The following is a 19182-nucleotide window of genomic DNA, read 5'->3' as shown; positions in this document are numbered from 1 at the left end:
AGTTTTAGCAATGCATGTATTTGATCTGACACAGTAGAAGGAATCCACCGATGATGATGCTGCTCTGACATACTTTTATGAATCCCAATTAACGTTTTTGCATGCATCACGGCTAAGCGGAGGACCACCTTAAAAAATGTCTCACTATGAATTTGTCGTTTTTTATTCTTCATAATTTCATTCAAGAAAACGAGAGAAAGAGAAAGACTATGAATCTGTAACTTTTTATGATAGCTGGATGAAATTTCAGAAATCAGAGGAACATGATGAACATATCTTGAAACTGAACAAAAAATACAATAGAAATTAAACGAAAAAAAAAAGTATATGAAATTTACAGGATCACTCTATATTCAAGGAATCGTTTAGTTCTTTTTCCATGAACTCCCAAATCATATTGGTTGGTGCGTCGTTATTATATTCTCGAATAAATGCCATGATTTCAAACTGCACATCAGCTTCGTATTTTTTTGCATAAGCAATCACACTTTGTACAAGAAAAATATGGATATATTACTCAGCGTGGTAGATTGTTGACAAACAAGAGACAGGAAGACAGTAGGGTGCATATGAATATTTATAATGAAACGAAAGGCAGATGAATCAATAGACAAGTATAAAGATACATTGGTTAAAAATGGATATTCTCAGACTTATGTTGATTATGATAAACTTTTTTTTATTTACAAAAGATGAATATAGTTTGATTTGTTCTTGCCCTACCCGTTCATTTTGAATGAAATAACATTATGGATGTGAAAAATGTCTTCCTTTGTGGAGATTTTATGTCATGTTAATCTTACTAAAAATACATCTGGACGATTTTTTCATAGAGATGGTTAGAGTTGGAAAGAGCAATTCTTCATTTCTTTTTGCAGGTATGAAGCATGCAGGAGGAGTGTTATTAACAAGGGAGTTTCCTTCTTCACTTTTGCAGAGACGATGGATAAGAGAGCATTCATAGTGGACAATGACAAAGTAATCGTCATTGATCTTTCATGTCTGAAACTACCACACGATACAAAACAAATTTGTTAAGGTGTAGCATAGAAAACACTAACCCGTCTCAATGTACATATCTCATGAATGGGTATTCTTTTTATCTTGTAATAGGTTAATGTAGGGTATTGGGTTTAGCTCTTGGTTGCATATAATTGTGTTTTTAGAGTGGTTCTTTTAACTCATTCTCATTTGAGTTTTAGTTGAGCTATCATCCATATTATATATATATATATATATATATATATATATATATATATATATATATATATATATATATATAACTTAAATCAGATGATATTGTATTTTGTAAAAGGTTAAAACAACCAAACACTACAAGAAAATACTTTTTTAGTAACCAATTTTAGTGACAAAAAGTTGTTAGTTACTATAGTGATCAATTTTGATACTAGTTCGCAAAGTAAAAAATTATTGGTTACTAAAATAATCACTATTATGAACAAAAAATTATAATTGGTCACTAAATTGGTCTTTAAAATTAGCTACTATGATTTTGGCTACCAAAGGAAATGGTCACTAAAAATTAGCTAGCTAAATTTTAGCTACCAAAATGACCTAGTTTCTCCATATTATAGAAAAAGATGTGAGGTTCCATGTCTTTCCTTGATGTGGGATTCTTTTTATTTTCCTTATAGTGCCATTCAGCATGCCTTTGGGGATGTCACAAGAAGTTTCCAAAGCTATGATTGTAAGAAAAGGAGCTTCTGCAACACCAAAAGACAAATGTGGACTAGGAATCTAGAATGGTTAGTACATAGACAAGATATTTTAAATTCCCTAGACTAATGAAAAGAATCGTAAGATTTTGTATTGTGGTCACTACTTTTCACCCTACCCTACTCTCCATCCAAGTATTATACACAGTGTATGATTATTTATTTTTCTTTCGCATTGCATGCGCTCCAGCTAGATCAAACATCCATAATGCTTTCATATTTATGTATACTTAGACCCACTAGATTAATTAAAGACCTACAAATTTTATGCATGTAATGACATAAACACCAATCCGAGTAAAAGAAGCTTGTCTTAGGAACTTTATTAGTAATTCAAGTCTATATCTGAACTTGAGCTAGATTAAAGATCTCCTCAACATCTTTTACCTTACTTCTAAATATGATGTTATTCCTATGTATCCAAATAGACCATACTATAACAATCCACATACATTTTCATTTGTATTACCCTTTCTACCTTTGTGAGACTAAATTTTATAGTTTAATCCAACAAAATATATTTATCTCATATTTCGTCTGTGCTATTAAGTTAATTCTTTTGATTATTCCTTGAAATAATTTCAGATTTTGTCATTTTCTCAACTCATAAGCAATATATTTTTATCGTTTGGTAATGTATTTTACTATTACATATTAAAAAGAACACTTAATACATATATCCTTAACTCTCTAAATTATATTAAATTCTGAGGGTGTGTAAAAGAAACAAAGAAAGAAGAAAAAGAAAAAGGCGCCAAAGAAAGTGTGAAGTTTTAACCTATTAGATTAAACTTATATACACAAATATGAGGACATTAAACTTATATACACAAATATGAACACCCACTATCTCAATTATGTGGTTGGAAAATTTTATTGTTAATTAATTATTATATTACAAATAGGTCCGTGTATATATGTACTCTAAACTAAAGTAAATCATCTTTATAATAATATTCAAATTAATAGTATCTTTATATGGAAAAGTAAAATAAATAAAAAACTATTACATTTTATTATTTAAATTCAATTAATATATATATATATATATCCTAAAAGTTGTTTTCTAATTTATTTTGTGCATTTACTTATTAGTATTATTTTATAAAAAATAATTACATTTTCCAACTACATAAATGAGATAGTGGGTCCACATATTGTGTATATTAAAAATATTATTTTGACGTAAGAATTAAAATTGGCCATTGATTTTTTCGAGAACAAAGTCAGACACAAAATTGGTGACGAAAAGCTTTCTTGAAGACAAGTTGTTTTCTTGGTGGACTATGAATGCATGGAACATTTACGTAAAAAAAATAAAAAATCAAAACACTTGAATTTTCATCTGTAGTCATATTTTCTGTCAAGAAAACATATTTGCAGATACTTGTTGAAGTTCAATCCTAGAGGTTTGCTCATCCATTTGCATTTTCTTTATAATTTTAAAGTTTTGTTTAAGGAATTAAAAATATTTTTAATTTAGTTAAATATACTTATTAATTTGTTGGACTTAAAAGAACATGTTAGTTTATAAAAAAAAAAAAAAACTTTAATCCATATAAAACATTTATGTTGTCTGAGTCATTGTTATAATTGATTTAAACTGATGTTTTAATCTATTAAAGTTACTTAAAATATTAATAGTTAGGATCTATTGAGATGTGAATTAAGCAAATAATAACATTGAAAATCATCATTTCTTATTTTCGTTTAAAGCTTGTCAAAGTGATTTTATTTCTTAATTTTTTTAATGTATTTTTGTTCTTGATTAGGGTGATCAAAATATTTTTTTTTCTATAATAGAATTTCACAACTAGTGGTTAAAAAAATGTACTATACAAGATCTTGGTGTGTGTTGTAAAAAACTTCCTAAGGTTCAAGATATTTTGTTTCTATGTGGATTTTTTATATTTTTATTTTCTCGTATGAATATTGTAAAACTTGAAAGTAAGTGAATTGATATAATTAGAGTTATTGGAAACTGAATACAGCTCATATTACAAAATTATTTTTTCTTCTTTTTTTACTATTTTTATATGTTATAACGATATGATGGTGTATATTATAGTATCAATTTTAAGTAGTTTTAATAGATCAAAACTATATTTATTTAATTAAAGTGACATTAAGGTATGAAATGTCTAAAGGTTTTCTAATTTTAGAATTTGTAATCAATTAACATATTCTTCTTCGGAAGTCCAACAAGTTTATGACAATATTTTAACAAATTAAAAAAACAATTCAATTTATTTAGAATGAAACTTAACCAGACTCAAAACTTCGGAAAAAAAAACCCTCTATACTTAAGTCGTATCAAAACTAAAATAATCACTTTAAACATTAAAATTAATTATAACTCAAACTTAATGTAATAAAAATATCAAAGTTTTCAACCCTTACATAATAAAATTAATAATTTATTTGTTAATGTGTTGTATGATATATCGGATATTATAACATTTTTATTGAAGTTAAGATGGTTGAGCTGGTCTAAAATGTCAAATTAAGGTTACTTTTGGTGTCATCAAATTAATAGATGTACTCATCGTAGATTTTCCCCTCCTTGAAAATTTAGACTAATTTAGTCCCTTATATTTAATAAATGAGTAAATTTAGTTATTTTAATCAAATTTTTTTAAGTTTATTTGACGTTTTAAACGTGTTTCTAATTTAACATCAAATTAGTACACGTATTTTCAAAGTTGAGGGATTAAATTAGTCTAAAGTTTCGAAGATGAACTATTTTCAATTTCCACCGAAAATTAAAGAATAAAAACATATTTAATCTAAATCATAATATTAAAACCAATTGTTTCTAAAACACTTTTTTTCTTACTCTTGAAAGTTAAGTTTGATTGGTACAACGTCAAAAGCTTTTATATATATGACATGTAAGGTTATATTTTCTAAAAATCTAACGATGTAATAGTGCCAAATTGATAATCAGATTCAACGATCCATCTCAATGTATCTATCATATGTTATCCACATTTAAATAATGTGATTAAGGAATGCAACACCATAAAGAAATACTGACATGTAATCCTTCCTTTTGTGTTTATTAAACACGATCTTCTACACTATTTATTCAACTTTTACCTAACTTCTCATGCATATAATATATATATATATATATATATATATATATATATATATATATATATATATATGATTTGATATATTTAGCTCAAAACTGTTGCAAAACAACAATGATTACTGAATTAGTGCAGTTTTATTTTTTTAGAGTTCAGTTTGTCAGAATTTCATTTAATTTATCTAATTTTATATCAAATTTAATTCTGACAAAGTGAACTGCAAAAGCATTCAAACTACATTAATACAACAACACTTGTTGCTTTGAAACAATCCTGATTAGTAGTAATATCTCAAAACTACATGAATGCATTGAGGTTAATTTGTTTAGAAATAAATTACACTTAACTAATATGTCAGATCATGTATTGCTCACATGACAAGTTAAGTAAAAACTAAAGAGTTATATAGCTGTAGAAAATGTTACAAGTTAGTATTTCTTTTTTTATATAAAATTTCATTTTTGAACTTTGAGCTCAATAGGATGTTATTATATTGTTATTTAGAGTATTGCATTCATTATTATAACTAAATTATTTAGATATGAACAACACAATGAAGAATTTCATTATGAATGAAGATGTTATTTATTATGAATGTGTTTTCAGAAAACAATAAACTAAACTTTTAACACTAAATTAAGAGTTTCAAAGGGTAAATTTGTATTTAAGATAGAAGCATGCATTGTTGAATCTGAATATCCAATTTGACATTTTTGTATACAACGTTAGATAATTGAAAAGTATAAGCTTACGTATCTATCATATGCAGATATTATCAACATTGTACCAATCAAACTAATTTTCAATCAAACTAATTTTTAAGTGCATAGGAAGCAAGTGTTTGAGACAATGAGTTTTAATATTATAAATCAAAGAAAGTTTATCTTTTTTTTCATTATTTCAAGGTTTCTTTGAATCCAAATTCTTAAAAACGGATTTTTGACTTTTCTAGGATATAGGATAACATTTGTATCTACTGATTTCTATTTTTTTTTAAAGCAAATTCGTCCTAAGGACAGTTTCAGTTCATGAAAAAAGTTAAGTCATCAAGATAAATGACGACTTCATTTTAAATTTTTTTTCTATTTGTTTTATAAATGTTGCAGTTTTAATTTTTTTTATAAGTTTTGTTATTTATAGAGATTATCTTTTTTTTTTATAATTTGTAAAATGAAAAAAATTGAAAAGTGTAGTCATTATATATCTTGACGACTTCACTTTTTACATAAACTGAGACCGTTCTGTATTAGGAAGACTTTGCTTCCTAAAAAAAAATAGAAATTGATTGAATATAAGACGACTTACATGTAATATCGTCTTGTATCCTGACAACTTACCCCTATATTAAAAAAAACAATAATCGACCCATTTTTACAATTTTAACATTAAAGGAACTCTTAAATTAAAATAAGGCCTGAAAATCTACTGTATTTGATGAACAACTACTACAACTTTATATGGTAGATACCTTATGTTTTGATTAATATATTTAGTTTTGATTAATATACATATAAATAATAAGACACATGGGTATGGAAGGGAGAAGAGACAAAAAATTTTACTCTTTAAGTGTATTGGATCCTTTTTTTTTAATGATTTGGAATATTAACTACACAACTATAAACAAACTTTTCAATGCAACATAATCAACTAAATATGTATTTCCAACAATTTTCTTTAATGGCCTTAAACAACAAAGAAAATAAAATATGGAAGGGCTTATGGATATCAATTATTTGGAATATTTGGAACCATAGAAATAAGATTGTGTTTAAACAAGGGAAAGTGAATCCAGAAGAAATATTTACTTTGGCACAATTAAATGCTTGGACATGGATGAAATACAAAGTTTCACATGTCCATTTCTCTTATAATGATTGGAATTTGTGCCCAATTGAGTGCATCAAATCAATAACGTAGAATCCTCCAATCAAAATATGATATGGAGGAAACATGTGTTATAACCCACTCAGACTATTCAGTCTAGAGGTCTCTTTTGTTTTATGCAAAATATTTCACAGGAAAGTCTTCAAAGGTGCAATGATTTACTGGACGCACAACACTTTGCTGTTTACTGATCAGGAAGCTCTCAAATAGATCATGAACGTATTTGAATCTAGCACTGGACTAAAGGGAATGAATCCAATAATTGTCAATGTTTACCAACTTGAATAAGTTTCTATGAGTGGATATTCTTAAGGTGGCATTTTTTAGTTATACTTTGAATATGTAAGGTACTCTATTTGCCTTTAATCTTTTTGCTATAGACATCTATTAGATTGTTTTGTTTATCTAAGAACCTCAATATAAAATCAAGATCTATATAAGAGTTGAGGCACCCCTAAAGTGTTTTTGTGTATATATTAATATTCTTTGCTGATAAAAAAAAAACTATAAACAAACTTTACATCATTTTAATCAATTTTATATGTTTGATTTGAATATAAAAAGAAAATAAGTGATAGAAGATGACGTGGTTAGCTATAATTAAAAGTGTACAAGACTATAGAAATTTCATTATATTTAGACTTGATATGCCCCAATTTAGATTTTAATTTGGTTATATGCATTTACATAAATCTTGATTTAATCCTCCCATACTGTTTTTTATTATGCTATATATCTAACCATCTCTTCTTTAGCTAGGTGCTCAAAGACGGAAAGTAATAAACAAAAATGTAATAAAAATAAGTGATAAAAAGACATTGAATAATATTTGGTAAATTATTCTTTTTCTTCTGAATTAAAATTTCAGTTATTTTTTTCTAATATAAATAATCATATTATCATCGGTAAAAATCTCATTTTCCATCCGATTACACAATATACATATTTACATTATTTTTTCTTTCATATTTATAAAAAATAAATATACAAAAGATTCATTAGATAAAAAAATAATGCTAACCATTAAACTTATTAAACTAATATTCATCATTATCTTTTGCATATTTTTTAGCTGGAATTTACTTAATACAGAGATGCATGAACATATAGAAATAAAATATTTATCATATTTATGAGAGTTTGATTGGTACAACGTTGAATCCTTACTTTACGAACTTTTATGATTTTACAGATAAATATATGTATTAAAATCAGAGACATGCATTGTTATGCATCAGTAAAAGTAAATTAAAGAGAAGAAACATCATAGATAGTGACAAAACTTTAAATGAAAAATGTGCCCAGCAACAGTAATTCTCTTTTCTTCATTTTTTTTTTAATTTCTCAAGAAATATGGTTCAACCAGATATCATAAAAAGTTACAGATTCACACTCTTTCTCTTTCTCTCGTTTCATTGAATTAAATTAATGGCAGCAAAAGTGTTAATTGGGGTTCATAGTACACATGCATTGATTTCCATTAAACCACGTAAAACTTCAATCCAAGCATCGTTGGCAGTGACTGTAAGAAGTTATTTACATTCCATTGACTTGATTTTTCTGTATAAAACCTAATTAATGCAGCAGCTACTGTTTTTCTTTGCAGTAGTCTTGTGTTTTCTAACCTAATTAATACTTTGAATACGTTGTATCAGTAAACTCATTGGATATCCATATGGCACACATTTCAACTTTTTCCTTTTCTTTTTCCAACCATGCATTTTACTTTTCTCTGTATATCAGATAATGATGTTTAAAACTTCCGTCCCAGCAAAACAAGAATAGAGAGTATGAGAGGAAATATCATTATTAACATCGAACATAATAAACTTTGAGATTAAAGAAAAGACACACTGATTTACATGTTGAAATGAAACGGAAAACAAAAAGAATACATAAAAATTTATAATCACTCTATCTATCGGCTTTTGACTTGAATTTCTGAAGTCAGTGACGACCTCGTATGAGAAGCTAAGCTGGTCTCAGCCTCCATAAGTTTCCTGAGGAGATGAAAGTAAAGAAGTGATTAGCATTAGTCAATGAATGCTGATACTTGCAATAACATACAAATAACATACAAAGGTACTCACCCACCACCAGCTTCACTGAACTTTCTCCATATATTAATCTTTAGGATCCATCGCTGCCTTTAAAAATAATAATAATAATAATAATAATAACTTAGCAGTGTCAATTGGATGCAGAGAAACAAAAAATAATGTCAAAATATTTATTGTCTGTAATATTATTGTCCTATATTATTTTAGGTATTATTGGTAGAATTTGCTGATAACTAACCAACACAGATTTTTTTTTCTAATTTTATTTAACTAATTTAATTAATTATTTCTTGACTGTACACAATGTTGCTTTGCATGCTCTAAAACACAACATTTATGTGTTGCAAGAGTTTTTATATGCTAACCTGGTGTGATACCGTAATGTTTTTCCTGTGAAAGAGATGGAATCGTTCATTTGATTTACAGCAACATCCCTAGATTTTTTATGCATTGAGATAACATACTTCCATACATTTCTTCTTACATGTTTGCAAAATCAGATGATTTAGAAGATGAAATAATAGTAAATATTATTTGTGAATAAGATCTCTGCCACACATATAAAGTCTAATAATTTAAGTATTACATTTCTGAGATAGATAAGCTATTTTACTTTCTTTTATCATATGAATAAACAAAATGTTTTGTTAATGTAGTTAGATATATATCTTGAAAGAAGTTCGCGGAAATAAACACTTACCAGAATTATAAGTAGTTGTAATATGTAAAATATATTCAGAATATGCATTACAAGTACATAAACCATAAACCAGATTTTTCAAACATATATATAAGTAACAACCACCTACTAAGAAATAAATTTAAACTAAAATGTGAAAACCTTTTTGAAAACTTACAGTCCCAGAAAGCAACTTCCGGCGACAGCAATTTTGAGAATACGATGACATATAGAAAGGAAAGACGAGAGAAGACGCTGATGTGTGAACATTTTAGGTTAAAAAATATATATATATATATATATATATATATATATATATATATATATATATCCGAATCCGAGGATGTGGTTGTAAAAATTCTATCATTATTTAATTATTTTTATTAAACATTACCCGTAATTCAATTTCTTGTAGTTTTTTTAGGTAGTATAAACATATGAACAACTATATAAAAATTAGTATAATATAAATAAAATTTTACTTAATAAAAAAATTATCAATTTAGTCAAATAAATGTTTCATACTAAATTGAATATTCATTATAATGTAATGATAGAAAAAAAAAATACAATTAACGACATCATAAACAGCTACCATAATGAGCAATCCAAGTGGTTACAATCTCACATACATTTGTAATATAATATAAAAACAAGTAATATTAGACAAATAACCCAATTAGTACTATAATACACAAATCACAAAGAAGTTACTGAAATAAACTACCGTTGTTTGCTTAAAAGCAGTTAATCTGACATTTCATAAATGATCAATTGTTGACATGAAGAATTATAGGAAAATGTTATCTTTTTCGATAGTATTCCTGACAAGATGTTGAATGTACTATTAAACTCTTTGAATACAATATTTTAGTAACAAAGTCTTCTGTACAAATACAACAGTGTTCTTTAAGACATTGGAAACAGATGAAAGATGTTTACACAAAATTAGGCACATACTATTAAGGATTATTCACATATTTAAGAAAGAAAAGAAGTGTTTGTCCATTATTCACAAAATTAGGCACATACTCCTCTCTTTTTTATGCTAGCTAACATCTTTTGAGCTAGGCGCTCAAAGATAGAAATTCGATAAAAAAAATTATAATAAAAATAAGTGATGAAAAAACAAGGAATTATATTACTTACAAAGTAATTTTTATAAATTATTCTTTTTCTTTACATAATTATTTACCTAATTATTTAAAAATATATAATTTTAAGTATATATATATATATATATATATATAAATAAGTATTTTTTCAAATATTTTCTTATCTAAATTATTCTTTTTATACACTTATTTTTCTAGATAGATGTTTTTTACATAATTATATTTCAAACCAATCATTTGTTTAATTATTTTCTTAAAAATTTCCTTCATTCTTTATTTTTAAATAAAGAACAAAAAGAAAAAAAAATACTAAAACCCATCTCAAAATTCAATTCCTCACAAATTGAAATTCGACTAGTTTTTCAATTCTGCGTCGATCGGTGAAACTGAAATTTTAGACGTGGAAATAATTGACATAATATATTGTTGAAAAAGAAATGTAAAATATGTTATTTAAGTGAAAAGAAATATCTACGAATCCAACACTTTAAAGAATACTTAGGTGTAGTCTTTCTTCTGTCTTTATTCACACGATGCAGCTCCATCTCTCTTCAATTATTTAGATTTTCAATGCAAACAATAAATGTTGTGATACATACATTGTTAGTAACAAGTGCTGTGTTAATTACTTATTTTTTTATCTACACTCTTGAAGAAATAATTAAACTAATATTTGTTAAAGAAAATGTTTCGGAAGAGAAGAAATAATTTTGGTGTTTGTCAGCTTATTAGTAAAATCTATATTTTAAACTACAATAACTAATCAGAGAAAAAACAACTTCATAGAATGATAATGTGTGCATTCTTTGTAAACAAAACAATGTTAGTCTGACCCATCCTTTCGTCCGATATGATATTTATCTTTATCTTTTACATATTTTTTAGCTGGAATTTTACTTAATACAGTGATGCGTGAATATATAGAAACAAAATATTTATGATATTTAAGAGATTTTAATTGGTAGAAGGTTGAATCCTTGTACATATGGCAAACATGCAAATTGCAGAGGTAAAAAGTTTTTATGAATGATCCTCTTCGCCTTCTGCTGCATAATGCAGAGCAGAAGTCATGGTTGGATTCATAAAACGTTAATTGGCAGCATCATCGGTGGATTCCTGATGCTGTCTCATATCAAAGACATGCATTGGTAGTGACAGTCACCGACAAAAAATTTGACGAAAAGTTTGGCCAATGATGCTTTACCCTTCTGCATAATGCAGAGCAAAATCGTTAATTGGCATTTCTCATACTATGTCAGAGCAGCAGCATAAATAGCTGAAAATTTTTACAAGACATGCATTGGTGATCATTAAAAACAAATTAAAAGGAGGAACGAAACTTTAAACGAGAAGTGTGTCCGTAATAAACAACATGATATTTCATAAACAAATTACGCACAGACACAAACCAACATAATAAATAACCAAGAATTTTCACATACATTACACATGATATTTCATACCAACATCCGTAACCAATCCTCATTTCTCATATGTCGAATCAATACCAACTCGTTATTTCCAACCATGAGTAAAATGTTTCTCCTCATACCAAAACCATGCCACTGGTTTACCAACCATCAAGATCCATTGTTGTTCATGCCAAATTTGTGACCACACACACATATATATGTATCCAACTTCTCATGTACAACTCATATAGAAATCATGCCAAGCTCACAATCACCCACATATAATCCCTTCCTAATCATGCATACTCATTCCCATTAAGCCATCATACAATAACCCATATAAGCACAATTTAAACATCCAATCACAGAGAACACAACATCTCGGGACGCATCCTTGCCCAGCTCCTCGCTCAGGCTGGAGGGTCTCGCTCAAGCGAGAATGGCTCTCGCTCAGGCGAGTCCTCCTCCGCCTAGGCGAGAGCTCAACAAAGAGTACAGTGGCCCCTGCGCAATGCATACACACACACCCAACAGATATTTCAGCCAGTCCAGACACTCATAGCAGTACACAAACTCAAGGAATCAACAAATTACAACGATACAAACCAAATCACACCATATGAAGAGGGTCTAACTTCCCTTACCTGGAACGAGCTAGTTTTAAGTGCCTCGACACCGAACAGTGGAGTACCACAACTCTAGCAGAAGATCGCAAAGCTGGAAAAACGAACAAGGAGTGTTTACTACTGAAGCTCTAACATTACACACGAAAAATAGGACCAGAGATTTTAGAAGCATGGATTGGAAACACTTACGTGGGTCAAGAACGAAGTCAAGCGGAACGTGAACCGAAGGTGTGCTCTAGAACCCTAGCAGAGGTGGCAGCAACTCTAAGGGAAGGGAAATCTGTTTTTACGAAAATGAGCTCAAATTAGGGTTTGGGCACTTTAGGTCAGAAAACGAATTGGGCCAGCTCCCCTTAGGCCCAAAGATTGGACAGTCTATAAAATAAAAAAGGGCGGAATTAATTGGGCCTTACATTCCCTCCAATAACAAAATTTTTGACCTCGAAAATAAAGACTCACCAGGTAAACATGTGTGGATGTGATTTTCTCATGTCTTCCTCTAACTCCCAAGTCGAGTCGCCCGTTCTCCGATCCTAGATGACCTTAACAAGGCTGACGGCCTTTCCTCGGCACTCCTCAACCTTGCTATCCTCTAAAGCGATGAGTGGTACTTCCACTGTGAGGTCCTCTCTAATCTGTATATCTTCAGCCTCTAGTACATGAGACGGGTCGAAAACATAATTCCTCAGCTGTGATACATGAAACACTAGGTGAAGGTTGGCCAACTACGGGGGTAAAGCTATCTCATAGGCCACTGGTCAAATCCTCCTCGTGATTTGATATGGACCAAGGAATTTAGGAGAAAGTTTCCTTGAGCGGAGAGCCCTTCGCACGCCCGTGGTTCGGGTCACTGTCAAGAACACATGATCGCCCACCGCAAACTCTAAAGGTCTTCTTCTGCGATCTGCATAAGCCTTCTGCCTACTCTGAGAGGCCTGCATCCTACCCCTCACCATCCTGACTTTCTCGATAGTTTGTTCCAACAATTCTGGCCCGACGAGTACTGCTTCCCCATTCTGATACCAACATAGGGGGGTCCTACACTTCCTACCATAAAGAGCCTCGTATGGCGCCATGCCAATGCTCGCATGAAAGCTGTTGTTGTAGGTAAACTCAATCAAAGGCAACACCTCATCCCAAGCCCCCAGGCGATCCAATATATACGTCCGTAGCAAGTTCTCAAGTGACTGAATGGTCCTTTCTGATTGGCCATCAGTCTGGGGATGGTAGGCTGAGCTCATAGTCAACTTGGTCCCCAAAGCTTCTTGTAAGGTTTGCCAGAACCGGGACGTAAACCGTGGGTCTCTGTCAGAAACTATGCTCGTAGGTACTCCATGCAACCTCACGATCTCCTTAATGTACAACTGGGCTAACTTGGCCATGGACATCCTCAAGTTCATCGCCAAGAAGTGGGCACTCTTGGTCAACCGATCCACTATCACCCAGATGGTGTCATGTCCTCTAAAGGTCTGTGGCAAATGGGTCACAAAGTCCATCGAGATGTTGTCCCATTTCCACACTGGTATTTCCAAGGGCTATAGGATCCCACCGGGTCTCTGATGCTCCACCTTCGCCTTCTAACATGTCAAACAGGCTGATACAAACTGATCAACATCCCTCTTCATTCCCTGCCACCAGAAGGTCTCCTTAAGATCTTGGTACATCTTAGTCATGCCAGGATACAAACTAAGACGACTCTTGTGTCCTTCTTCCAGAATTAACCTTTTCACCTCGACATCATCAGGTACGCATACCCTACCCTGAAACCTCAGTATACCATCATCACCCAATGCAAAATCTCTAGCCTCATCTGACCCAAGCTATTCTCTGACTCTGTTCAGACTAGCATCCAATAACTGCCTCTCTCTCACTGAGCCCAAGAAGTCACTAGATATAGTTAGGGTACTACATCTAATGAACTCAGATCCTACCTCCACCTGTAGCTTCATATCGCGGAATTTCTCTAGTAGTTCCACCTCCTTAATCATAAGGTGTGCGGTATGCACTGTCTTCCTACTCAAGGCATCTGCCACTACATTCGCCTTCCCGAGGTGATATAGGAGCTCGAAATCATAGTCCTTCAGGAATTCCATCCATCTTCTCTGCCTCATGTTCAGCTCCTTCTGGTCAAACAAATACTTAAGACTCTTATGATCGCTGAACACACGGAACTAAGCGCCATAGAGATAATGCCTCCAAATCTTCAAGACGAACACTATGACTGCTAACTCTAGGTCATGAGTGAGGTAGTTTCTCTCAAGAACCTTAAGTTGCCTTGAAGCATATGCCACAACCTTCTTCTCCTGCATCAATACACAACCAAGTCCGAGGTGGGAGGCGTCACAGTAGACCTCGAATGGCTTCCCGACATCCGGGATCACAAGTATCGGAGCGCTGGTCAATCTTCTCTTCAGCTCTTGGAAACTTTCCTCACACTTATCTGTCCAAGTGAAGGGTTGGTCCTTCCGGGTAAGCAGTGTCAGGGGTGTCACTATCTTGGAGAATCCCTCTATAAATCTCCTATAGTAGCCTGCTAACCCCACAAAGCTCCTGATCTCTGTGGCCGACTTAGGACTTTCCCACTTTACTACCACCTCAACCTTTGCTGGGTCCACTGTAATCCCCTGGGCGGATATCACATGCCCCAAAAACTGAACCTCATCCATCTAGAATTCGCACTTGGACAACTTGGCATACAACTGTTTCTCTCTCAGAACACCAAGCACCAATCTTAGGTGTTCTGCATGCTCCTCCTGAGTCTTAGAATAGATAAGGATGTCGTCTATGAAGACCACGACAAACTTATATAAGAAGGGTCTGAAAATCTGGTTCATGTAGTCCATGAACACTGCTAGAGCATTGGTCACACCAAAAGGCATAACCACGTACTCATAGTGTCCATACCATTATCGGAAGGCTGTCTTTTGCACATCATCAGCCTTTACCAAAATCTGGTGGTATCCTGACCGTAGGTCTATCTTCGAGAACACTGATGACCCATGCAACTGATCCATCAAGTCATTAATCCTCGAAAGTGGATATTTGTTCTTGATAGTCATCTTGTTTAATTGTTTGTAGTCCACACATAGACGTGAACTCCCATCCTTCTTCTTTACTAGCAACATTGGTGCTCCCCACGGCGAAGTACTAGGTCGGATAAACTGCTTCTCCATTAGTTCCTCTATCTGTTTCTTGAGTTCCACCAACTCTACCGGAGTCATGCGGTATAGAGCCATCGATACCGGACCTGTCCCCAGTACTAGGTCAATAGAGAACTCCACCTCTCTACTGAGAGGTAACCCAGGTACTTCATCCGGAAACACGTCCTCAAACTCATGTACCACAAGTATAATTGATGGTCTCTCTCTCTCCCCCACTTCCATATGGGCGAAGATTATGAAGCATTGCGCGCCACTCTGAATCTCCTTCACCACCCCCTGAGGAGACACTAACTCAAGCTCCTCTGAATCGGGAAACAACAACCTTTTCTCCCGGCAGTCTATAAGGATGCGGTTGGCCGAGAGCCAATCCATCCGTAGGATTACTTCTAACTCTTGGAGAGGCAGACATATCAGATTCACCTTATATCTGCGTCCCTCCACCTCCACAGGACACCTAGAACACAAGGACGATGTCCTGACCAAACCCGATGCCAGAGTAGATACCACAAGTTCACACTGCAGCCCAAACACCGGCAGACCCAACTTTTCCACACAAGCATCTGACACAAAGGAGTGTGTCGCTCTAGAATCATATAGCACACAACATTTCATCCCAGCTATCAAACAAAAACCCATCACAAGGTTACCATAACCTGTAGCTTCCGCTCTTGTCATAGCATAAACTCGGCCCGTCGCCTAAGACCTGTTGCCCCTGTCTCTCCGCTGATGTTGGTGAGAAGCCTGAACCGGATGGCGTGTTGCTGTCCTAGCAAGAGTGGGACAATCCTTCCCAAAGTGGCCCTCCTTGCCACAGTTGTTGCATCTACGATAACCCTCCATACATGGGCAGGCACTCCTCAAGTGAGGACCCTCACATATGTAACACTGCACGCAACCCTGTTGGGGAGGAAGACCCCTAGACCCTTGAGGCTGATGGGGAGGTCTGTCATATGGTCTCCTTCGGTCCTCATGTTTGGGTTTGGACCCAGATGGTCCACTTATCCTCTGTGACTGTTGAGGCCTCTGGCCCTGCACTTCATTCTTCATTTTCTCCATTACTCTGGCCTTCTCCACCAGAGCGACGAAATCCTTGATGGATAAAGGTGCCACCATCAAGCGAATGTCGCCACGCAGCCCATTCTCGAACTTGCGACATCTCCACTCCTCATCGAGTGGCAAGATGTAGAAGCGGTTGAGATGCTTGAACTTCTCAACATAGTCAGCTACGGACTTCCCTCCCTGGGTGAGCTGGAGGAACTCCACCTCCTTGGCATATCTAACGCTATCGGGGAAATACTCTAAGAGAAACCTTCCCAGGAAAGCCTCCCATGTGACTGGCTCTCCCCTCTCCTCCATGATGGATTTGGTGCTGGTCCACCGATGTTCGGCCTCCCCGGTGAGCATATACACTGTGAAAGCCAACCTGTTCTCCGTTGGACATGTTTTTGCATCAAAGATCCTCTCCAGATCCTTTAGCCACTGGTCTGCTGCGTCAGGGCTCATCTTCCCGTTGAACTTCACGGGATGGTGTTTCAAGAATTCTTCCAGACTCCACTCCCTGACTAGCGTTCGTGGCTCTGGGCCAAACGCAGGGGCAACCGTCTTGTTCTCCTCTAGCTGGTAAAGGGCCTCCATATGCTGCCGATGGGCATCCTCAACAGTTGCCCTAGCAGCCTCCATCTGCTGCATCACAAGTTGTTGTTGCTCAAGAGATGCTGCCTATCGCTGCATGGTTGCTTCGTGCTGCTGCATCATCGCGGTGCTCTACTGTGTCATGGCGGCCACCATCGCCTCTATTGCCCTGGCGATATCGGGCACGTCACCCTAGGACAATTGTGAAGTCCTACGAGGAGGTGTCATAGTTCATTGGCACAAAGAATATCACCTGGTTAGGCTCGAATAAGGCAAGAATTTAACTAAGAACACTCAGAAGACACAGAGAAAGCTAAGCGGACATCCAAGTTCACAAACCTAAGGAATGACCGCTCTGATACCATAAATGTAACGTTCCATTTAATTAATACGCGTCATTAAAGAAACGTCACACAATTATAATATAACAATGCAGTCTTAGAGTTTAAATATAACACCGTACAGACCAAGGCATACTGCGATGCCACCAAAAATAGAGGAAACATATTAAACAGTTTACTGGGTTCCTAGAAAATATAAAGGCAGACAAGTACATGGGTCGTAGCCCTAAAGATAACCCAAGAAGGATAGAAAGTCCAGCCCAAAGAGGCTAAGCAGCAGATTCGTCTCTCCCCTATTGACCACGGTTACCTCTCGCATCTGCTCCCATCAATAAAATTGATGATCATCGTGAAGATAGAAGAACAACATACAAAACAACCAAAAAGAAAGGGTAAGCTAGAACCAACACATTTACCATGCAATCAAATGTACTTTCATAATTCAATATACACACATACAATATACATCTATCACCCAAGCATGCTATGACCCTTCAATCAATACACTAAGACTCGACTCATCTGGATACATATAGCCTGGTCGGATTCAGCGGATGCTTACACTTGTGGTGGATACCTCTGCTCACCCTCGAGCTAAGTGTTACAAGTGTTATAATAAATCAATTTCCCTCACACACAAGGTTAGCCCTTAATGAATTTCAGGCCTCCTGCTACTCTCACCACAGGAGTCAGTCCGCTCTAAGTGAGACTAACTGACCCCTTAGAGTGTCAGGATGCAACCTTACCTTGAATCCTTACCAAACCATATAGATGGGGCACCACCATGGACACCCACTAACAGGGGCCATGGAATTACGTCCCGACCACTGAAGCACGACCCTGAAAGTCTCACCTAGAGACTCCAAGGAATTACACACTGACACGGACCAACATAATAAACAGCCAAGAATTTTCACATACATTACACATGATATTTCATACCAACATCCGAAACCAATCCTCATTTCTCACATGTCGAATCAATACCAACTCGTTATTCCCAACCATGAGTAAAGTGTTTCTCCTCATACCAAAACCATGCCACTGGTTTACCAACCATCAAGATCCATTGTTGCTCATGCCAAATTTGTGACCACACGCACATATATATGTATCCAACTTCTCATGTACAACTCATATAGAAATCATGCCAAGCTCACAATCACCCACATATAATCCCTTCCCAATCATGCATACTCATTTCCATTAAGCCATCATACAATAACCCATATAAGCACAATTTAAACATCCAATCACAAAGAACACAACATCTCGGGACGCATCCTTGCCCAGCTCCTCGCTCAGGCTGGAGGGTCTCGCTCAAGCGAGAATGGCTCTCGCTCAGGCGAGTCCTCCTCCGCCTAGGCGAGAGCTCGACAAAGAGTACATTGGCCCCTGCACAATCTCTCTTAGACGAGATCCCCTCTGCCTAAGCGAG

The 19182-nt window shown here is 34.2% G+C and overlaps 1 protein-coding gene across 1 annotated transcript; it reads right to left on the bottom strand.

The window, feature by feature from the left end:
* Window positions 1-16467: 16467 nt before the first annotated feature.
* On the bottom strand, window positions 16468-17451 carry LOC114170189. The gene is made up of 2 exons (XM_028055672.1): window positions 16882-17451; window positions 16468-16800 (listed from the first exon to the last, which is right to left on the bottom strand). Exons 1-2 carry the CDS (start codon window positions 17449-17451, stop codon window positions 16468-16470), a joined length of 903 nt encoding a protein of 300 aa, XP_027911473.1.
* Between the last annotated feature and the right edge of the window lie 1731 nt (window positions 17452-19182).

Source organism: Vigna unguiculata, chromosome 11 (genome assembly GCF_004118075.2).
Source record: "Vigna unguiculata cultivar IT97K-499-35 chromosome 11, ASM411807v1, whole genome shotgun sequence".
NCBI classification, from domain to species: domain Eukaryota; kingdom Viridiplantae; phylum Streptophyta; class Magnoliopsida; order Fabales; family Fabaceae; genus Vigna; species Vigna unguiculata.
This window is presented reverse-complemented; position numbering and strand designations above follow the sequence as displayed.